The 24,161-nt window shown below is 44.8% G+C and overlaps 1 protein-coding gene across 2 annotated transcripts in view; it reads right to left on the bottom strand.

The window, feature by feature from the left end:
- MCUB (mitochondrial calcium uniporter dominant negative subunit beta) overlaps window positions 1–23,473 on the bottom strand; it is an 85,314-nt gene extending 61,841 nt beyond the window's left edge. The window contains exon 1 of one of the 2 annotated variants that reach the window (XM_084855844.1): window positions 23,203–23,473. In XM_084855844.1, coding sequence (XP_084711970.1) covers window positions 23,203–23,352 — 150 coding nt within the window. In that variant the 5' untranslated portion in view covers window positions 23,353–23,473. Of the gene's footprint in view, window positions 1–22,799 lie in introns of both variants that reach the window. The other variant, XM_084855845.1, reaches the window with a different exon arrangement.
- Window positions 23,474–24,161: the final 688 nt, after the last annotated feature.

Here is a 24,161-nt window from a genome sequence, read left to right as displayed (position 1 = left end):
CATACAGTGCAAATTTGATAAATTTTGCTGAAAAATGAGCTGAAACAAATTTCTCAACCATCGTTAGTCAAGGATATATCTGCAGTAAAATTGCAGTGAATCTACCTACCACTTACTACTCGACTGACATCATGCCACTTGTATACAGGATTTAAGTTAAATATGAAATGAAAATGTTCCCAGAGTGATGAGAGAGTCCAATTCCAGCTATGTGGAGCTAACTTTTACATAAGCCTCTTAGTAAAAGAACAAAGCAGACAGCACAGCAGGAGAATCTGCTGCAATCACACCATTACCAGACAGAGAAAATTAAAATGCTCCTACTCAGCAGCACCAACAAATATTGAACTCTCTCCCCTTATCCTTCAAATCCATAGGAGTTTTTCACATTGTTCTCACTAAGTATGCGATGCAACACTGCAGCCAACTCTCTCTAGACTGTAGTGTATAAACTGCAAAGGTTAGCAACTTCTAACTGGAAGGCTGCCAACCAACGCTCTGCCTAGCAAAGGGCTGGATGCGCCTGATCTCGTCAGCTAAGCAGGGTCAGCCCTGGTTAGTACTTGGATGGGATACCGCCTGGGAATCAGGCCTCCCGCACTGAGCAGAGGGTTGGACTCGATGGTCTTGTAGACCCCTTCCAACCCTATGATTCTATCAATAGAGTCTGACACTGCTTATCAAACCTTCTTTCCCTTCTGTAAACACTGAATCTTAGTTACGACACCACAAGATATTTACTTGATTAAGGAGGGCTCCATTTGCAGGTTCTGTGGTTAACCACTCCATAATATTAAAAATTAGAATAAGAAACACCATTATAAATACAGGTTTTATTACTCATTACTTTGTAACCAGGGAGCAGGGGGACGGGAGAGAGGAGAACCATCCAAGTAAACAATATTGGGAATGGACATAAGTAGAAAAGGAAAGCTAGAGCAAGTAAAAGAAGGTTATTTTCCCCATCCTAAGAGACTTGGTCTCCTCTGAGAATAAGGAGACTCTAAAGAAAAGTAGATGCCATTTAAAGTTGTCACCATACTTCATAAAGAAACTCCTGACGTTTTAAACTCTTTGTTATGAAAGACATTAAAACTTGCTTGGAAAACTGGAGTCAAGCTGTTTTTAGGATTGAGATGACAGGCCTACATTTTTGCAACAAAACATCAAACTTTCTCCACATGCTGACACAAAAATCATATGATTCATTCAAACACAAGGTACTCCCAGACAAAAGGATCCTACCGCTAACAGTCAGAAAGCTGGGTGCAGCTATTCTTTTTTTCGCAGTAAGAAAAAAAGACAGAAGTTGTGTGAAGACACGGGAATGAGTGGATGTCACTGCTGCCTGCACTTCTCGTAAAATTCTGTGCATGAGGCAGGGCACTGCAGGATTAAAACCTTGTCTGGAAGCACCATAGTAAATGGTTCAGTTCTTTGGTAGTAATGAGCATAGGTGACTTTCCATGAACTAGAGTTGGAAAAGGGAAGTACAGTGCCATAATAACCATGAAGGCAACCTTGTAGTGCTTAATCATGTTTACTCAGAAATACATCCCACTGAGTTCACTGGGACTTAATCCAAAAAATGTAGATAGGATTGCAGCCTGACATATCAAGCTACCAAATACTAAGTCAAGACTATTAGTCCAGTTATTCTAGTAATGTCTACTCTGATTAGCTGCAACTGTGCACGGTCTCATACAAGTATTTTCCATCACCTGTGACCTGATCCTTTTAACTGGAGAGATCAAGCTTTGAACCTGGGACCGACCATAACTGGACTATGGAATTCACTACCACAAGAAGCAGTGACAGCTAGCAACTTCGATGACTGTAAAAGGGAATTAGACAAATTCATGGAGGATAAGGCTATCAATGGCTACTAGTTATGATGGCTATATATTACTTCCTCCAGTATCAGAGGTAGTGTGCTTCTGAAGGGAACATGAGAAGGAGGGTGTTACTGTGCTTGTATCCTGCTATGGGTTTCCCATGGGCATCTTTGGAAATAGAATGCCAGCATTCCCGATCATTGCCTTTGCATGCTAGCAGATGCTGACAGGAGTTGAAATCCAAAACATCTAGAGGGCACCAGGTTGAGGAAGGCTGATCTAGCACAAGTCCTGCCAAATCTAGCACAGTCCTTAGGTCCTGCATGCAAAGCATGTGCTCTACCTAGAGGACTTAGTTTTACATGCATTCAGTCCCTTGTTATCACTGACTGCTGTCTATCCTGTAAAGTAGCAGAATTCCATACGACCATCACAGGCACATATACATTTTTAGTGAAGATCATTCATTTATTCATTCATTTCTATACCACCCAACAGTCAAAGCTCTCTGGGTGGTTCACAAAAATTACAAAACAAAAACATAATATAAAAAATGTTACCATACAAAATTTAAAAACAATTTAAAACAGCTAAAAAGAGTTGCAATAAGATCTGCATGCAAAATGTCCAGGGAACCATATGCTGCATCTGCTCACAAAAGGACTATTTAAATCGGTTTGTAGAGGATGGAAGTTTTAAGAGGCTAATTCTTCTGCTGCTATGCTTTTCTCTTAATGCAAAGTACTTGGAAAGAAAAGATGTATAAAGTAGAACTGTGAGCTAGTTTGACTTGAAAAGCTCTTGTTTCCCCTTTGACACCCCCTCCCAATTTGTTTTGAAGACCTGACTTTCTAATCAAAGACACATTACTGAAGCCTTATCTCCCAGGTCCCATATATATATATATATATATATATATATATGCGCGCACGCATCCATGCGCACGCGTGTGTGTATAACAATTTTTCTTTAGTTTTAGCTTGCATACTGTATTTACAGAGCTTTGCCAAGAAAGCCTAGACTAAGGGCCATTTCACAGGTTGCAGCATTCATAGAATCATAGAATAGTAGGGTTAGAAGGGGCCTACAAGATCATCGAGTCCAACCCCCTGCTCAAGGCAGGAATCCAAGTCAGAGCAACCCTGACAGATGGCTGTCCAGCCTCATCTTGAATGCCTCCAGTATGGGACAGCCCACTACCTCCCTAGGTAACTGGTTCCATTGTTGTATTGCTCCAACAGTCAGGAAGTTTTTCCTGATGTTCAGCCGGAATCTGGCTTCCTGGAACTTGAGCCCATTATTCTGTGTCCTGCGCTCTGGGATGATCGAGAAGAGATCCCGGCCTCCCGATCTGCGACAACCTTTCAAGTACTTAAAGAGCGCTATCATATCTCCCCTCAGTCTTCTCTTCTCAAGGCTAAACATGCTCAGTTATTTCAGTCTCTCTTCACAGGGCTTTGTTTTCAGTCCCCTGATCATCTTTGCTGCTCTCCTCTGAACGCTCTCCAGCTTGTCTGCATCCTTCTTAACGTATGGTGCCCAGAACTGGACATAGTACTCCAGATGAGGCCTAACCAGTGCTGAGCAGAGGAGAAGTAGTACTTCACGGGGCTTGGAAGCTATGCTTCTATGAATGCAGCCCAAAATAGCATTTGCCTTTTTTGCAGCCACATCACATTGTTGGCTTATATTCAGCTTGTGATTGACAACAATTCCAAGATCCTTCTCGCTGGTAGTCTTGTTGAGCCACGTATCCCCCATCTTGTAACTGTGCGTTTGGTTTCTTTTTCCTAGGTGCAGAACTTGGCATTTATCCCTATTACATTTCATTCTGTTGTTTTCAGCCCAGCGCTCCAGTCTATCAAGATCACTTTGCATTTTGTTTCTGTTTTCCAAAGTATGAGCTATCCCGCCCAATTTTGTGTCATCTGCAAATCTGATCTGCATTCCCTACACCTCTTCTTCCAAGTCATTAATAAAAGTGTTGAAGAGCACTGGGCCCAGAACTGAGCCCTGCGGTACCCCACTCGTTACCTCTCCCCAGTTTGAGGAGATCCCACTGATAAGCACTCTTTCAGTCCGATTCTGTAGCCAACTGTGGATCCATCTAGCCCACTTTGAGCTACTTTGCTCATCAGGAGATCATGGGGCACTTTGTCGAAAGCTTTGCTGAAGTCGAGGTCTATGATGTCTACAGCATTCCCACAGTCCACAAGGGAGGTTACTTGATCAAATAACGAGATCAGGTTCGTCTGGCAGGATTTATTCTTGACAAATCCATGTTGGCTTTGAGTAATCACTGCATTGTTTTCAAGGTGCTTACAGACTAATTGCTTGATCATCTGCTCCAGAATTTTCCCAGGGACTGATGTCAGACGGACTGGTCTGTAGTTCCCAGGTTCCTCCTTTTTGCCCTTTTTGAAGATAGGGACAACATTAGCCCTCCTCCCATCACCTGGCACTTCCCCCGTCCTCCATGATTGCTCAAAGACAAGACACGGTGGTTCTGAGAGTTCTTCTTCCAGTTCCTTTATGACTCTAGAATGCAGTTCATCTGGCCCTGGAGATTTGAACTCATTCAAAGGAAATTAGGTGTTCCTTGACCATATGTCTATCGATCTCAAGCTGCAATCCTGCCCCTTCAGCCTGTACTTCGCCTTTGCCAGGGGGCTCACAGACCCTCGTTCGGGAGAAGACTGAGCCGAAGTAGGAATTGAGCACCTCTGCCTTTTCTTTGTCAGCTGTTATCATTTTGCCATCCTTATTTAATAGCTGAACCACCATTTCTTTCCTCTGCCTTTTACTATGCACATAGCTGAAGAAAGCCTTGTTGCTTTTAGCATCCCTCGCTCACCTCAGCTCATTCTCAGCTTTAGCCTTCCTGACGCCATCCCTGCAATTCTGTGCTACCTGCCTGTACTCTTCCTTTGTTGCTTGGCCTTCCTTCCACTTCTTATATGTGTCCTTTTTTGTTTTCAGGTCATCTCTAAGCTTTTTGTGAAGCCACATTGGCTTCTTCTCTTGTCTTCCACCTTTTTTTCTCGTTGGAATTGTTTGTAATTGTGCCTTGAGAATTTCCTTTTTTGAAAACTCCCACCCATCTTGGACTCCTTTTCTCGTTAAGAGTCCCTTGTCATGGGACCTTACTTACCATTGTTCTACGTTTATTAAAATCAGCTTTCCTAAAATCCAGGGTACAGGTTTGGCTACACTCAGTTTTTGCTTTCTTTAGAACCATGAACTCAAGTATAACATGATCGCTTTCCCCCACAGTTCCTGTAACTGCTACTTTACCTACTAAGTCATCTCTGCTGGTTAGGATCAAGTCAAGGATAGCCGATCCTCTAGTTCCTTCCTCTACTTTCTGTAGGAGGAAGTTATCCGCAACACAAGTCAGGAATTTCCTGGAGGGGCCATGTTTTGCAGAATTCGTCTCCCAACAAGTATCAGGGAAATTGAAGTCCACCATTACTACTACATCATGCTTCCTTGAAACACTGGCTATTCGCTTTTCAAAAGTTCCATCCTCATCTTCTCCTTGATGGGGTGGCCTACAGATCTCACAGATGATATAGAATTTGCAAAGGCTGGATAATATGTCAAAATCTAACTGGACAGGAACATCACATAGGCCTGTAGCTAAAGACGTGAGCAATTATTTCAAATCAATGTGTGAAATTCAGGCACACCTCAACTTTGAGTACATATTATCTCCCAGTTGTCCTTGCTCTCTCAGAACTCTCTCTCTGGCCTTCAACTCTTCTCCTTTTTCCTCTGGACCACTTTTTTTCCTAGGCCTTCTTCCTCTGTTGGCCTGCTGTCTTTCCAGGTCCCCGGATTTCAACATAACATTCTTTCCCCCTTCAGCCAGTACTGCCCCAAGTAGGATTTTAACAGCTCAGCCAACGGCAGCCAGAGACTGTTCCACCCATCCTACTTATGTGACATAGAGGTAGCTCACCCAGCTATCACTACAGTTTCAGTGCCACCACAGAATCTTTTAGTGCATTCCAATTCATATAAACTAGTAGTGAAATTGTCTGAGTGCTGATGTTTACATACTCAAAACACCATCATCCAAATACATAGAGATGTAAGGCCGGGGGCAGGGGGGGGGGAGCTCGAAGAGGACTAAGCATGCTCAGTGGCCACAGAACACTGAGTGTTGGTGGGAAGGGAGGGGATGGACGGACCAGAGCATTGCAAGAGGGAGGGAGAACAGAATCCAGTGGAGGCTGGTGGCTCCAATTTCGTTGGGGCTGTGAATCCATTCTGGGTTTCAGTCAGAACCACGGTGAAGAAGGGGGAGACAAGCTCTGGTGCTCAAGAAAAAAAATGTATTGTGTTTGACACGTTTCAGAATGCTTCCTTCCTCAGGAGCTATAAATCAAATCAAACATTTACATTAAAAATACTGTCTTACAGATAACACCCTGTTCCTATATTACAAAATTTCATAAAACCTTTTTGGATACAAATATTAAAATTCCACCACCCAAAACCACTTATGAACAGAAAAATTCCCATTTATACATAGTATAAAATACTCCCACACATTACCTTCAAACTCAGGAGATAAAGTAAGCAGTAGCTTTCTATCTAACGGCTGCATGGCTTTTTAACAAATGCATGAATGAACAGCCATTATATCAGCTCTTATTTTTTGAACAAACACTGACCTTATACAAGCCGTTTGATCTCTTGCTCTGAAATACATGAATGTTCTTACTTCTGGATACTTGCAAATGCTATAGGTGAAGTCTATTGCTCTCATCTCATCAGGTGCAGAGCCTGAGGTGTGCCTTATATATCCTAGATAATTTAAAGCTGCACACCACCCCATTGTATCTTCCCTCATGTGCTTCTCCTATTATGCCTTACAGATAACATTTCACACATGACATTTATGGTTGATATTACACATTCTTACAACCTTCTAATTTCATTTTTATTATATCATGTTATGCATTAATTTGGCTGATCCTAATTCTTTTTAGGCAGCCATTAGATAGAAAGCTACTGCTTACTTTATCTTCTGAGTTCAAAGGTAATGTGTGGGAGCATTTTATACTATGTGTAAATGGGAATTTTTCTTTTCTTGAGTGGTTTTGGGTGGCGGAATTTTAACATTTGTATACAAAAAGGTTTTAAGAAATTTTGTAATACAGGAACAGGGTGTTATCCGTAAGACAGTATTTTTAATGTAAATGTTTGGTTTGATTGATAGCTCCTGAGGAAGGACGCATTCCAAAATGCATCGAGTGCAATACATTTTGTTTTCTCGAGCACCAGAGCTTGTCTCCCCCTTCTTTACTGTCATTCACAACGCTTTTTCCCTCTTCGCCTTTATTCAGTCAGAACCAGCCAGAATTATAAAGAAGCAGTCCAAGGTGCTGAGCCATTCAGCACCTTGGCTATCCACCAACCTCCACTGATGGAATCCCATATCCTGGAAAAGGCATAACCAGCTGGCTGGAACCCTGAAGAGGAGCACTCCACATTATGACATTTTGGTGCAAATCTAATTTGCTGCTAGGTTTTATTCTGGTTGTATTGTTTACTGTGTTTTTAATGTTTTATATATTTTGTATTGTTTTATTGTGTGCGCTTTGGTTTTAATTTTTGTGAACCGCCTGGAAAGCTTTGGCTATTGGGCAGTATAGAAATAAATAAATAAATAAAATGTATAGATTATTTTCAACTAAATGGTTGCTCCAAAAGCTCAATTTCAATAGTTCAGATAATTAGATGCTCTAAAACGTTAACTTCACAATTAAACCTTCTGAATAAGCAAGAATTTTTAATGTGAAAGTAGCATCTACATCTGTCTCTGCCAAACAAAATACTGTGGTGGCAGTATGCCACTCTCAATTCCATTATGTCACAATGATATGGAAACAAAATTGAAGGCAAGAGAATGGACCTTGTTCTTATAAGTGCTGAAGAAGACAGGTTCCTTGTAATAGGAATGAGAGGATTTGACTGGCTTTTCTCCAAACTCTGCAATTTAATATATTCACAAAAGAGATGACAAACGGATAGTTTAGCCCAACCTTTTATGGGGCTCTACGCCTTTTTACTGGCATTTAACACATCTCTCTTATAAGTGTACATGAACAAGCTGAGACTTAGAACTTACTCATGTGATCATGAGTGTGACCATTTGAAACAAGAGAGAAAATCTGCATTCCTCTCACTTTTTACACATTGTAGTCATCATATGAAAAGAAATCAAGAAAGACACGACAGAGGCACTATAAATAAATACGGCAAAATTGCAAATTACTACAACCTTTCGAGGTGGGAATCAGAACATGCCTATATTGCAGGAAATATTAACCTGCTGTCTTGGGGCTACCTGTATATTTAGTTCGGAAACTTCAACTGGCACAAAATACGACAAACAAGTTGGTCTCTGGGCATCTGGGACATGCCGTGGCGACCATGTTACACCGGTTTTAAAATCTTTACACTGGCTGCCAATTTTGTTTCTGAGCAAAATATAAAGTGCTGGTTCTTACCTTTAAAGCCTTACACGGTCTAGGTCCAAGGTACCTTAGGGAGCGCCTTCTCCCCTATGTCCCAGTCCGCCACCTAAGGTCCTCTGAGGGTTCTCTGCTGCGGCTGCCTAATGTGAGACTGGCAGCCACAAACAAGAGGACCTTATCCTTTGCCACCCTTCAGATGTGGAATCACCTGCTGGTTGAAATGTGCCTGCTGACCTCTTTGAAGGTTTTTAAGCAGGCATTAAAGACTCTATTATTCCGGCAGGCCTTCCCCTTTGAGAATTCTTGTTCCTTTTGCTGACTTTTGCATACTGTTTTTAAGTTATATCGTTTGTTGGATTTTTAAAAAATTGTTTTTCGTTCAAAGTTGGTTTTAGTTCTATGTTGTTTGTATATACTGTCCATATGCTTTTAAACTGCCCAGAGAGCTTCGGCGATGGGGCAGTATAGAAATGTAATAATTGATAATCATCATCATCTTACTCCATTGTCTGTGGATAGATGACGCTTTCACAAGATACATTACTTCTGGAAAAGGCACCTCATGGGAGCCTTACTTCAGAAGATGTCACATGAATTGCCTGTGGAGTTTTGTTTGGGACAGATTTTTAACAGCAGCAAACCTGCACACCAGTTCAACCGGACTTCTGCTTTGAATAACATGTCAAACAAGGTCCTCACCACCAGCTTTGTAAACCTGATAAGTCTGGCAATTCCCCACATGCCTAGTTTAGAGTTAAAATAAGGACAAAAATCTACTCAATGGGCTTGCTTAGTAATGCACTGGGGAGTCACTCAGTTACAGCCAATTTGAAGGCTTAAAACAAAGGGAATCTCTAGAAACAGTGTGCAGTTTGGCAAGGGACAGACAAATGAAATTCAAGAAACCAGTGGAGGCTGGTGGTTCTGATGTCAGTGCGGCGGTGAATGTGGAGAACCTTGGATAGCTCCTTTAGCGTTCTGACTGAACCCTGGAGCAGATTCACATCCCACTGACATCGGAGCCACCAGCCTCCACTGCAAGAAACCTCAAATGCTCTGGTTCCAGACTCTGATCCCACTAAATCACAGACCCAGACCTTCCTGCCTCCTAAGTAGCAACAGGCAAAATCACTGGGGAAATTAACCTCATGAGCTAAAGCAGCCTCCCCCAACACGGCTGAGGAAGGATGAGCTAAAGGCATAAAAATAAGATGCCAACTATACAGGTGTGTGATGTATTTGGCAATTTCTGTTCTAAGGCAGGGGGCACAGGAATGATTCATTGTGACTGCTTGTGATGTCCTGAGGATATAAGTCTTGAAAGAATCTATTATAAAACTTTATGATCACATTCAGGAAGAAGAAGGTAAATAAAAGTAGGATGAGAAAATTGTCCTTTCTGTATTTTACACCCAGTGAACATTTCAGCAGATATGAGAGAAAATAGCCAGTTGTTATCTTCCAAATTTGTTATTCAGTATCTCTAAGGTGGAAAAATGTCAAGAACAACTGAGAGCTGCTGGTAACTACAGACAGAGCAATTTCACCTAGAAACTTTGGTTTGTTTCAACCCCTCATGAACTGCAAGGCAAAACCTGAAATTATGCTGGTGGCTTCTACTACAGGATCCGAAATCAGCATCTGGACAAGATATTTAAATGGTCAGGAAAGACCTTTTCCACTCTGCATGCATCTCTCTGATTCTTCTCATGTCTGTAATCTCTATTCCTATGTGAGTACCCAATATGCCTTGATTTAAATCATGCTTAGACAGCATGTTGTGATGCTAGATTATCTTTCTAGTTGAAAGCTTTGTAGTTTCAAAGGAGCTGGAAAACCCCCAAATGTCTGGTAGCCTTGAAATTTGATACAGATACCTAAAAAATCAGAACTCTTTTTTAATCCATTAGTCATTAGGTTCCGACTCCACCAAACCTGTGAAATGTAGAAGGCCTGACCACAGGCTAAGCAAATATAACACAGTACAGATACCCTGAGGATGTAAAAACCTCCTTCCCCCCGTTGTTTCCTCTCGTCTCAGTACTTACCAGAACAAGGTGTTCTTCATCATCATCAATCAACCCTTAATGCCTAGAACGAGAATACTTGAAGAACTACCTCCTAAACAAATCTGCCTGAACCTTAAGATCAGCTGTGATGCACCATTCTGTCTCCACTGGGATATAATGGGCAGATACAAGAGTCAGAGCCTTTTCTGTAGTTGTAGTGAAATTTTGGATTGCTGATGTGTCAGCCCCACTTTCTTCCTGTGTTGAAACAGGTTTTGAAAATCCACTTATTTAAGCAAGCTTATGGTCCGCTATTGCTTTTAAAGATGATTTGGTCTACTACTACTCTTTTGTAGTTTTCAGGATTATATTTTAATTGCCTAATTTTAACCGATTATTATTATATGTTTTGTAAGTTTCTTTGAATATGAAACATATTTAAAAGTACGGCATATATTCAATCTTACCTTTTCACCAATTACATTATGCTCAGTCTTTTAATGCAGATGCCCTCATGCAATTAGTTATGAAGGATGCTGCTAGCCACAGGTCTATGTGGTTTTAGTCTGTTGTAATCATAAATACAATTGGATATCTGATTTAATATCAGTCTAAAATGCTATTTCTGGATTGAAAGACCAACAATAGTGAACACTAAGATTTATTTTTAATACATTTTAATTTTGAATTGTCTATCAAATGCTCTTCCCAGAACAGATTTTGCCAATACCATTTTGTTACAAGAATAATAAAGGCTTTATCAGTCACAAGAGAGTTTCACAGAGATCTTTTAAAAATGGCACATTTGCACTACAGCTAGTTTTGTCCTAAAGAACTAAGTTGGTTTGAGATGTTTATACAACCAGATGCTTTAAAGCTGCAGTTTCTAAATGGTAAAACCAACAAGAGGAATGAATAGTGATCACAGGCTGTAACACACTATGGATTAGATCCAGCTTTTAGTTCACCAGTGGGAGAAGCCTGAGTGGAGTCCCACTCAGAACATCCCCTAACAGAAAGGGGTGTGAGATTTGCTGATTCCCCCTCCTTCTGAAGACCCCAACACCACTTTCCCCACTGTTCCAGAGGGTCCCCCAACCCTCTGGAGTGATTTGGGGGGCAGGATAGGGCACTACAGGGAGAGAGGGGAATCAGCAAATGCTGCTTCCCCTTTTATGCCAGCTGGACCAAGAGCCTGTCATGGATGGAAGGAGCCTTCCATCTGCAGGAGGCTATGCTGGATCCAACCCATGGTACATTAGATTACATTTTATTGCCATGAAATTTAGAATTATTCAGTTATAAACATCACAATGACTCAAACCTAGATTCTTTTACACAGCTGAGTTTGTTCTGAAAAGCAGAAAACATCAGGAAACAACTTAGTCTTAGCTTTCTCTTGTTAAGGTGAGTGAGCAATTATCAGGGCTTCTCTACACAAAGGCTTGTTATCCTGCAGCTTTACCAGGGCTTCTGCTTCCAGATTCTTTGCAGGATAAAAATCGGCCCTTTCCACGCACTTCCACTTTTTTCCCTGGGGAGGTCCTTTATCTGCAAGGTCTATATGTTTCATTATACAGCCACCAGATGGCGCTGTAGTATAACTGCTGTTGTAGTGCAACTTCCTCTTTTCAAGGAGAAATTCAACTCGCAATATTTAAATAGCTCATTATCTCCAATCAGTTTCTGAGAACTGAATGTTGAAAATGGACCTCCAACTAATCAGTTGGACTTTTGACGTATCCGATTCTAATCTGGCATAAAAATAGACCAATTAATAGATACAATATTTTAATTATATTATTTACAGGTGCATTGACAACCTGTGTGTGTGAGTTATTTGACAAATTGTTATATGTGTTCGTTTTTGCAATTGTGAGGGAGGAATTGATGTCCTTGTTACCGTTGGAAAATAAAAATAAAAAATTATTTAAAAAATAAAAGAATTTTTAAAATTATCCCCAATCTTTAGCCCTCAAAAAATGGGATAAAGGTCAGAAAGCACGGGAGAGGCCCTGGAGTTTGACGACATCATGTAAAGGTGAGTAAACCACAAACTTCTGTGAGTAACCAATCTTGATCGCAGGATAAAAGCCTGATGTAGAGAGGCTCTCAGTTACTGGAGGGTTATAAATAAGTGAAAGAATTTGAGTGAAGGTAGAGGCAGAAGCACTCTCAATTACAATGCCAGTCACTAGGTTGGCATACACATAATCCAGCTCTATCCTAACCATGGTTAGCAAATTGGCAGCCAGTCTCAAAATATATGCTGCTTCTGCTCCTCATAGCAAATTCCACCCTTAATTACAATTAAGTGTTCCGTTAAGCATCTGCATTATTAACCACAGTTAAGCCTAAGTAGGGTCTCCTTTAAACCAAGAATGTGACACCATAGTTTGAAGTGAATTTCAGATCCCTAGTTTGAGGAAAACTCTAGCTAGCCCTATACAGGGGCAGCAGGAGTGCAAGGGGACAGAGAAGGACATTGATCCACTAAGCAGAGGGTCTGGGGAAAAATGCATGCTAGTTCCTGAGGCTGGCTCCCAATTTTGCTAGCTGTCAGGATTCCCTTAGCCCCCACTTCACTTCAGTGCTCAAACATACACAGACGACAGACTGCAGTCTACAGCTTTTAATCCATTACTTCACAGGATCATACAGATGCAAATTCTCAGAGAAGACTCTGTCTACAAAGGAATGCCTTCAGGGGATCCAAATGGAATTTACATGGGTTGCCCACCATTTGAAGAGGGAGGCAGTCTCGCTAGCCTAACTTAAGGGGGGGAGGTCCCTCTCTTGTCGTGAGGCCCCTAAACGCAGCTTCTCATGCAACGCCAATCGGGTAGACCGTCTTAAGTTCCACCCCTACCTTCTCTCTCTTTGCTCTGCGCCTGTGCCTGGCATCTATTAGGTCAACCCCCTGTTCGCTGCCTCTCACCGGGGAGGGGGGGTAAGGAAGGACCCTCAAGCTCAGCCATCTGTACGTTTGTAACCTGAGAAGCAGGCCTACTCATATCTGGACCAGCATGGGAAAACACCTCCCCCATTTCTGATGGTTCTCCTTCAGAATCTGAACTGCTATCCCACTCCCTGTGCTCAGAAACACCCCTGACACTAACAGGAGCCAGTTTTACATCTGTACCGGTCAACAGTATGACTGTATGTTATCACAGCAGTTACAGCAGCAAAATTGTCAGCTCGAATAACATAGGATGCTCATGAGCTTGTGGATACAATACAGCTGTCAAATCTACTGGATGTTTGGAACAACGTTCTCAGAAGTCTTTGCTAAGGATACCTATGGTTTTGGCAAAAGAGTGCGACTTGCATATCATATGTTAAATATCTATGTTGCATTATATAACTCTGAAGTCATTTACTTTGATCACTGAGTGTCAGGTTCTTAAATCCTACAAAATGAACTTAATACACACCTTTTTGCCACTGAAATGTGAAAAGATTGAAGCACATTTAAAGTCAAGGATATTGTGTCAAAATATTGATTCTAGGCCCAACTGCAGTTTTAAAAGACTCCCTTAGAAGTACAGATGCAGTGTCTTACTGTACTGCATTAACAGAGCATTTTCTTGCTTAATTTTTAGGCCTTTTATTCTGAAGTATATTTTTAGGCAACACAGATATAACATCAAAAAATCCAAAAACCATATTAGTGTAATACCTTTATTAGGCCAATCGAAAGATCACAAAGAATGTGCAAGCTTTCAAGAACTCCAGATCTCTTCATCAGGCAAGAAGTTACAAAAAGCAGGTTTGGTGGGGGCTTGCTTTTTGTAACCTCTTGCTTGATCAAGAGATCTGTAAATCTCGAAAGCTTGCACATTTTGGTGATATTTTGGTTAGCCTAATAAAAGTCAACATGGCCATCTTTGTTTGTTTTTTATAACATAAAACATTAAGAGATAAAACAACTTTCACAAATATTCATTTCCTTCTGGGTTCATACTTATATTTATTTATTTATTTTATTAAATTTATTAATCGCCCATCTGGCTGGTCACCCAGCCACTCTGGGCGATGTACAACATATAACAAAAAAATAAAATTCTACAATAAAAACATTTTCTAAAATACCCTAACCCACCCCAAATGCCTGCCTGAACCACGTTTTTAATGCACGGCGGAAGCTCATTAAAGAGGGGGCATGGCGGAGTTCCTTAGGGAGGGAGTTCCACAGAGTGGGGGCCACCACACAAAAGGACCTCTCCCTCGTCCCCACCAGTCTAGCTGTCCTGGCTGATGGGACAGAGAGAAGGCCATCTGAGGCTGATCTTATTAAGTGGTCTGTCTGGTGTTGCTGGAGGCGCTCCTTAAGATAGGCTGGGCTGGAACCATATTGGGTTTTAAAGGTCAAAACCAACACCTTGAATTTGGCCAGGAAAACAACTGGTAACCAGTGCAACTCCTTCAGCACTGGAGTGATGTGATCTTGGCTGCCTTTAATCAGGCGAGCCGCCGCGTTCTGTACCAGCTGCAGCTTCCGAACCGTCTTCAAGGGTAACCCCACGTAGACCGCATTACAGTAGTCTAGATGAGAGGAGACCAGGGCATGTACTACCGATGGGAGCAGATGGTCGGGAAGGGGAGCAGCCGCCGTATCAGATGGAGTTGATACAGCGCTGTCGGGCTCACAGCTGACACCTGAGCCTCCATGGACAGCTGGGGGTCCAAAATGGCCCCCAGGCTGCAGACCTGGTCTTTCAAGGGTAGCCGTACCCCATTCAACACCAGGTCAACATCCCCCCAGCCTCCTCTTGTCTTCCACCAAAAGTACCTCGGTCTTGTCAGGGTTCCGCTTCAGCTTATTCCTCCCCATCCAGCCACTCCAGACATTTGGACAGGGATTCTACGGCCAACCTTGGTGAAGGTTTGAATGAGAGGTAGAGCTGCGTGTCATCTGCATACTGATGACACCGCACCCCAAACCTCCTGATGATAGCCCCCAGCGGCTCCACATAGTTGTGAAATAGCATCAGGGAGAGGATGAAACCCTGTGGCACCCCACAAGTGAGTGGCCACGGGTCCGAAACCTCCTCTCCCAGTGCTACCCTCTGGTACCTGCTGGAGAGGAAGGACCGGAACCACTGCAATACGGTGTCTCCAATGCCCAACCCCTCCAGGCGGTCCAGGAGGATACCGTGGTCAACGGTATCAAAAGCCGCTGAGAGGTCGAGGAGAACAAGGAAAGAGCATTCACCCCTATCCAGAGCCCTCCTCATTATCATCCACCAAGGCGACCAAGGCTGTTTCTGTCCCATGCCCAAGCCTGAAGCACAACTGAAATGGGTCTAGATAATCAGTTTCTTCCAAGTGTGCCTTCAACTGCATCGCCACCACCCACTCAATCACCTTGGCCAAAAATGGTAGATTTGAGACTGGGCGAAAGTCGTTCAGAACTTGGGGATCCAAGGAGGGCTTCTTTAAGAGCAGTCTTATCACTGCCTCCTTGAGGGCCGATGGCATCACTCCCTCCTCAAGGGAGGAGTTCCCACCACCCTGATCCCCTCACCCAGTCTCTCTCTGCAGCCCATAATGAGCCAAGATGAGCAAGGATCAAGCAAGCAGGTGGTCGGCCTTACAGATGAAAGCACCTTGTCCACTTCATCAGAAGGAAGAAGCTGGAACCAATCCCACAAAACTGGTTTGCCACAGGCCACCTCTTGCTCACTAACTGTATCCACAGTGTGCGGGGTAACACTCCTTATCCGATCAATTTTATCTGCAAAGTGCCTTGCCAAGGCCTCACAGGAGGCCTTAGAACGCTCCAGTGGTTCCGGAGCCACAGGACCGACCAGGCTCCGGACCACTTGGAACAGCCTCCTGGGACAGCACTTTGCAGACGCGATAGAGGCAGCATAATGTTCCTTTTTTGCTGCCTTCACCGCCACATGATAGGCTGAAGATACAGCTCTAGCCTGTGTCTGATCGTCTTTGGAGCGAGACTTCCGCCACCGGCGCTCTAGCTGTCTCACCTCCTGTTTCAGAGCTCGTAACTGTGGACTGAACCATGGTGCAGTCCGAGCCCTGTTCAGGGGGAGAGGGCGTTTCAGAGCCACCCGATCTAATACCCCAGTGATTGTGGCATTCTAGCCACCCACCAGGGTCACAACCGAGTGGCCGTTGGCGTGCTCCAGAGAATCCCCAAGCGCGTTCAGGAATCCATTCGGATCCATAAGATGCCTGCGGCGGACCATTTTAATGGGTCCTCCACCCCTCTGGAGGGGTTATGGAACCAAGAAATCTAATGTCATCAGATAGTGATCTGACCATGACAAAGGGGTGGTGGATATACCCCCGACTTCCAGATCACTCCCCGCTTCTCCAGAAACAAACACAAGGTCTAGTGCATGACCGGCTACATGGGGGGGGGGGGGCAGTTAGAATATGGTGCAGCTCCCAGGAAGCCATGGTCTCCATGAAGTCCCGAGGTGCTCCTGTGAGGATGGCCTCCGAATGTACATTGAAATCCCCCAACACCAATAAGTTAGGGGACTGCACACGCACATCAGAGACCACCTCAAGCACCTCGGCCAGGGAGTCAGTCGTGCAGCGGGGTGGACAGTACACAAGCAGAATCCCCAGACTGCCCTTCGGGCCCAACCTCCAGTACATGCACTCAGCAACCTTGGTCTCCTGGAGAGGGGGTCTGGTGAAGACCAAGGACTCTCAGTAGATAACAGTCACTCCCCCTCCCCGATCTGCTGTGCATATGAAAATCCAGCTGAACACATGGCCGCAACAGTTGGAGCAGCAGCCTCGGCCAGCCAGGTCTCTGTAATACATCTCAGGTCTGCACCCTCATCCTGGATCATGTCATGGATGAGGGAGGTTTTCTGGGTAACAGACCTGGCATTGCAGAGCAGCAAACAAGGGCCAGAAGATGGGGTCACGCCTCCCCCAGGCATCCTTTGGCTCTGGACAGGCCCGGAACAGGGGACAGATACTACACATCTCTCCCTTGTTCCCCTTACCTGGCATGGCCTGCCCCTAGCGCTCCGCCAGCGCCTGCCACCCAGCCTCGGTATGTTCTGGCCCCCAACAGTCCCCCCACTGCCTCCATCAGGTGGACACATGCCCCCTCACTCCTGCCTATCAGGCAGGCTACCCACTCCTAAAAACACAACAGAATCCACCAGAAATTAAAAAAAAACAACTAAAAAATCCCCTTAAAAATAATGCCAGGCAGAAGTCCACAGGAAGGCCTGTGGTGGTGGTGGTGGCGGCGGCGGCGGCAACAGCAGCAGGCCCAGCAGCGGCAGGCATGCCTCTTCCATGGTGGTGGTGGCTTCTCCTGCAGGCCCTGGCTCTCCCAGGCCACCTCAGCCAGCCAGCTTATGTAGCCCCTCCAGGGAGGGGCAGGTGGAAGCAGCACAGCTGGATCGGTACCTGGGGGCCTGGTCCTGCAGGGACTGGCGGTCTGCCAGGCAGAAGTCCGTGGGGAAGGCCTGGGGGGGGGCGTGGCAGCGGCAGGCACGCCTCTTCCCCAGTGGTGGTGGCTTCTCCTGCAGGCCCTGGCTCTCCCAGGCCACCTCAGCCAGCCAGCTTATGTAGCCCCTCCAGGGAGGGGCAGGTGGAAGCGGCACAGCTGGCTCTGTACCTGGGGGCCTGGTCCTGCAGGGACTGGCGGTCTGCCAGTCAGAAGTCCGTGGGGAAGGCCTGGTGGTGGCGGTGACGGCAGCAGGCACGCCTCTTCCCCGGTGGTGGTGGCTTCTCCTGCAGGCCCTGGCTCTCATTGCTTTAAGAATATTCTCTGCTTTTACTGCTCTTGTCTCATCGTCTCTCAGTATTATTTTAAGCTTCTAAATTCGTTTACACATTTAGAGTTTGGCCTGAGGCCAGATTTGCACAGCAGATGTCTGGCGGGTGCTGAAGTACATAACTACGTTGTGCAGGAGGTACAATAGATTTATCGTCTGCACTCCAAGGACACCCTAATCCTCCAGCAGGTAACCAACCATGTAGACCAGCTTACCCAAACTGGTGCTCACCAGCTGTATAGGACTGCAGCTCCTTATGAGCCTTGTAGCCCAACTCAACTGGGAGATCGCCAGCTTGGGGAAGGCTGATGAAGGCAGTGCTGATCCCATCACCATCTTCACTGGCCGTGTTGTTGCTGGAGGTGTGGAGAACACAACAGGTAGCATAGGATTGCAAGTGCAAGATTCACATTACTTTTTTCACACATAATCATGAGGCCATTATTACTTCCGTCCCCTTTCAGGCAAGATCCATGTGAAACTGGGATTTGCAAAGGACCCAACGCATGAGGAAGCCACCTTGCAAGGAGCAAAGGAACCAGAGAACAAAGCAGGTGCATCTCACATCCTTGTTAAAATGAGAGAGCAGTCATTAGAACCCTGCAACAAGATCTGCAGTTGTCCAACCATATGGAATTTAGCCTGACTTTGAAAGCAAACTTGACGCACCTTGCTTGGTGCACTTGAAAATGCTTCTTTTAATCCTTACTTAAACACAGTGAAGAATATTTTCAATGGTGCATAAACCAGCTTGACTGCATTTCCCCGTCTTGACTGCATTTCCCGTGAAACTGGAGGCTTCCTAAACAAACCAAGCAGCAGAAAAGGCTACCTGGCTTGCAGTGGCTGGCAAGGTGAAAACCCCTGATCTGTGTGGTGAGCTACGGCACAAGGTCAGCTTTGTTATATGGAGGGATCCACTTCAAGCCACCTCCACATGATGGGTGTTTCATATGCACCTAGTAGATATCTTGACCTAGTCCACATTTGTGAACCACCTGCTTCTTCTTCTGCCATGTCAAGGCTCCCATATGCAGGATCTCATTCAAAAAACTCATATAATATCTCAGTCTTTTCTGCAACCACCATAATCGCAGAATGTAAGAAGCCTGTCTGCTCATGCAACCTGGTTTCTCAAAGGGATCTTGCACAGAGCTTGCAAATGCCAGTCCTTGGGTTGTAAGACTCAAAAGATTTGCTCCAAGCCAACTTGCAACTGGCATAAGCTACTCACTTAATCAGCATTCCCGCCCCCCCCCCCCCATGCATCAGGCTTTGGTGCAAAGAATCCCTTAGCTTGCAAGCCCTTCTAGTTCAACTACTGGTACAATGTTGCAGCTATCAAAATAATGGTATGATGTTTCTCAAGAGGTCATCTGATTCCTCCCCCCAGGATTCTTAAAATTTTGAATCCACATACTGCTTAAATTTAAGTTATGTTTAAGTAATATGAAGATGCAATTTTTTAAGAATACTGAAAAATGTCCACACTCTGCCTTCTGGCCCAACATAAATCTCTACCCGCTACTAGCGAGTTCCTCAAATGGGTAGGAGGGTTCCCTTTAAGGAGGCATGGCTGAAAGAAATTTGCACCTCTTATTGTTACAAAAAGTTATAAATCGAGGGTCCACAAATCCACTTGCCATGGTAAGCATTTCTCCCGCTGTGATGAGCCCCAGCCTTCTCCCAATCTTTGTGCTGGTAAGGAGGGCAAAGGATTGTTCCTGCAGTCACACAGCACCTCCAAGGAGCTCTGAAGTTCAGTGTTGTTAAAGACAAAATGTCTCCCTCCCACCAAGCTGAAGGAGGGGCAGGGCTCTGCAACCACACATTTTGGCAGGCCATCAAGGCTAGCCAAACTTTGGGGTCTATAATTGTGATGGTTGAAGGATACCTGAAGCAGGATCAAAATTTTAAACACACATTATTTGTGTGTGTGTGTGTGTGTGTGTGTGTTTGTCTATAAAACAAACCATTAGAATTCCTGTTTATACACCAGCTTTGCTGGTAAAATAACAATGGAATGTCTTAGATTTATTACAGGTCCTGCCTTGCCCCAAAGGTCCTTGCAGTTCAATAACTGCATATGTAACAATTCTAAATCTAGCACAATTAAAGGTTTGAAAATGGGATTTACTAAATTTGTGTCAAAATAGAAAGGTGAGTCACGGGCATTAACGATGACAGAGAAGTTTTGTAATTGTTAGCCATATCTTGCTTTTGACTAGGATTTTACAGTTATAAGTTTTATATTTCAATCATAGCATCACAAAATAAACACAACTTTTTTACACATGCAAATTTGTATAGCTAATGCACATCAGCTCAAGTATTACGCACGTGGATGCAACCTAAGCACATGCTCTTCCCTTAAATAATCTGTCTCGCAAGGTAACAGAACAGACTTAAAGCTATCCCAGAGGGCCTCAATATGAGAAGCAACAATACAACCACTTGATCTTCATTGCTTTCTGATTTATACCCTGCACCTTCAATGCCATTTGGCATTCCCAGAGCAGATCTTTAAGGAAGTGAATCTGAATACAAATCCCATGAAGTGATCAAGCTGCCACTCTCCACATGGGTAAAACTGAAGAATGGCCACATGTTATGTGGCAAAGGTGGATGGTTAAACTACTTGACCATATTAATGGATGATACATCAGCAGTCTAAATGCATCCGAAACTGATCATATTACAGGTTCCTGTTGATACCACACAGTACCATATCCCATGGATAATATACAAGTTCTAGGAATTATGTTAATGAAGACAACCTTTTTGCAACAGCTAGAAGCAGGATAGGCAGATTTATTGACCTCTGTTGATGTACAATCTATTTACAGGATTTATTTCTATGCAGATTTTCTACTTCCCAAGCAATATTGTCTCAATATAACAGCGTACAGCTGTGCTAAATCAACCATCACTTAAACATTTTACATGGATGATTCATTACCCTTTTAGAACTAGGCCAAAGCTCAGTGTAGAACAGAAGAGAGTGCTGGAAGTCACAGCTTTCAACTCTGGATTTTGAAGACTGTTTTTTGCACCATCTGACCGTCAAAGAACTATATGCTTGGTTTGAGCCAAAGAGAAAGAAGACTTTGCTTCTCAGCAATACACAGCTTGCTCCCATCACTGAACAATGCAGTAACTTCTGCCAAGTGCATGTGTCTCAAACATGCTTAGGGGCTCACAAAGAGAGAAATCCTTTACTCTTGTATAAAGGTTTGGTGAAGAATAAGACACCAATACCTACAACAGTTGTGTAGTGGGTGGCTGAATATCTGTTGATGAGTTTTGAGATTCATAGAACTCTGAGCGTAAAGATAACACAATTGCCAATAGAACCCAGCGCAATGCCAGATATCACATTTTATCTCACTCCTCAACCAGAAAGGCTCCAGAGCTGTTTACAAACAATCTGTTAAACAAGACTGTCCCTGCCCACAGGCTTACAATCTAAGCAGACATGAATACACAAGGAAAAAAGGATGGATAGGGAAGACATTTTAATGCCAGTGCTGGGGTGGGGAACCATGCAATAACTTTCATACTGGTTTACTACTACATTCATCGCTGCAGTGACTAGTCTTGGTTTTTCTCTTCCCCTCCCCGCTTCTCTTCTCCTTAGAGGCACTGACTACTAGGAAGTTGTTCTACAATCCAAGGTGAAAAAAGGTATGACAAAGGGCTGGAGAGGAGGTAGGAGGAATAAGCTGCCAGCCACTACTCTTTTTAACTGAACTAATTGGTCTCTCCTATGGGGCCATCCCCACAGGTTTCCTAATGCTGAAGCACTCTGGCACTACAGTCTAATTAATGCTGGGCCTTCTACAATTACAGAACAGCACTCTTACTTAACACTGATAAATTATCCTGTAATAGCCTCTCTTTAATGCCCAAAGCCAATGGAAAGGATGGTGGCCTTCTGGCATTTTTCCCATTGTCCACATAAGTTAACAGGTAGGATAGGCCTCTTAATACCATTAGTGGTTTTAAATGGTTCTAGTAGATGTGCATGGATTAGTCAGCTGTCAAAATCTACAGACTGAAATCCTACTGGTGAGTCTGCATCCAGAGGAAAATGGTACCGTCTTACATACATAATACGCAACCTTAGCTTTCATTTTTAAGCAGACATGCATGAAGTTCCCTAGGGACTGCAACATTTCCAGGTCAGATTACTCAACTCAAGATCTAAGGCTATGATCCTTACACTACCCAACCCGGCAGCCTCCTGGTGTGTTGGACTACAACTCCCAGCATCCCCAGCCAGCAAGGCTGATGGGAGTTGTAGTCCAACACATCCAGGGGGCGCTAGGCTGGGAAAGGCTAAGCCCCACCGAACATAGTAGGGGCACTTCTCCACAAACATACCAAGGATTACAATGAAAAAAAAGTAACACACTGCTAACAGGATTAAAAAAAAAAAAAACGTTTTGCAGAACTGTACAGTTTTCTGGTTGGCTGGTTTCAAATAGGGTTTGTTTACACATTTCTCTCTCTTTGGAGTCAGCGTGGGCTCCTTTCCTTACCATTCAAGCAAACCGATTTGATCAGCAAAGCCCTGACACAGAACTTCCAGGACTACAAAGCAAGCACGTTGGACTGCGAAGGCTGCGCGCTCGCTCGCTCTCCATGTCCTCGTATTAGTTATGACTTTCCCCCGTAGGAAAATATGATTACCATTAAAATGTGATGATTACTGCAGCAGCCCACAAGTCCGAAGAAATGGATCGGCCCCTGGGGAGCGGCGCGGAGAGAAGAGGAGCGAGGGGGGGGCGTCCCCCCCCATCTCACATACCCAGTGCAACTTCGTACTTCGCTATTTGTGGCCGAGGCTCTACCGCAGGAGGCGCAGAGAGTTCAGGAAGCCCGAGGAGCAACAAGAAGCCCAAGCCAAGCGCCTCGCCTCGCCCTGCCCTGCCCAGCCAGCCCAGGCGGAACGGGGAGGGGGGTGCCCGGCGGGGGGAGAAGAGGCGCGCTCTGGAAAGTTTCTTTCCTCAGGCCTGAACCCAGAAACGGAAGGAGAGCAACGCGGTCCGCCGTTACGCCAGGACAAGCTTCGCGTACCGGGCTGGCCACTCACCTGCAACCGGTCTGTCTGGAGAGAAGAGCCGCCTCTGCTTTTCCCTCCGCCTGCCAGAGCGGGGACGAGAAGCGCCAGCGGCTGAGGAGGAGGCGGAGCTTGCCGTCTTCCCCGGCAGCCCCGGAGCAACCGCCTGGCCGCAGGGAGCATCTTCCACGTCCTCCTCCCGCGCGCTTCTGCGAGGGGAAAGGCGGTAAAGCGCGCAAGCCCCGTCGCTCCGGAGCGCGCCCGCGCGGAAGGCAAGCCAGCGGCTGCACCGCCCCGGGAAGGCGTCGCCGCCGCTGCGAAGACCTAGAAAAGGCGGGTTTAAAGGGGAAGGCGTTTCTTCCCAGCTTCGGATCTCTCTCTCCACGCCCTCCCTTCCACTTCTTTTGTTTGGCCGACAAAAAAAAAAAGCTTCCCCGAAAAAAAAAAGGGGGGATGCTACGTTGAAGCGGAGCTGCAAAGTATTTTCTCCTTCCCCCTCCTGGCTCTGTGTCTGCTCAAAAGCGATTTTCACGTAGTGCAATGATAAGGGCTTTATTGCAAAGGGTATGAGGAGGACCCAGGACTGCAAAATCCATATGGCGAGCGAGAACGATTTGCAAAAGGACAGGCCCTTGCCCTGCGCTGCCTACAATCAAAATTTCCCGGAGGGTAGCTATCTCGTGCCTGCACCCAGCCACCCCCCAATTTCCGGAGAACAGTCTTGTGGAGCTCTAAATACTAACAAATTTAAGACGAATGCTGGGAGTTGTAGGACTTCTTTTCTGTCTAACACACACAGGATTGCACCCTTATTCTGGCATAAGCTTTCCTGGACTGTAGCCCACTTCATCAGATGTACGGAGTGTTACGGACACCTCTGGGTAGCCCAGAGGAAGGGGCAGGAGATGGAGGTGCTAGGCAATGTTAACAAGTACTTCTAGTTAGGGGCTGTAGTGTGAGGACTACGGGATTATAATAGCAATCCCAATCCC

The sequence above is a fragment of the Heloderma suspectum genome, chromosome 5, assembly GCF_057233095.1.
Source record: "Heloderma suspectum isolate Gila_16-S chromosome 5, 16-S_ref, whole genome shotgun sequence".
NCBI lineage: Eukaryota > Metazoa > Chordata > Lepidosauria > Squamata > Helodermatidae > Heloderma > Heloderma suspectum.
Note: the sequence above shows the minus strand (reverse complement) of the source record. Positions and strands in the feature narration are given on the sequence as shown.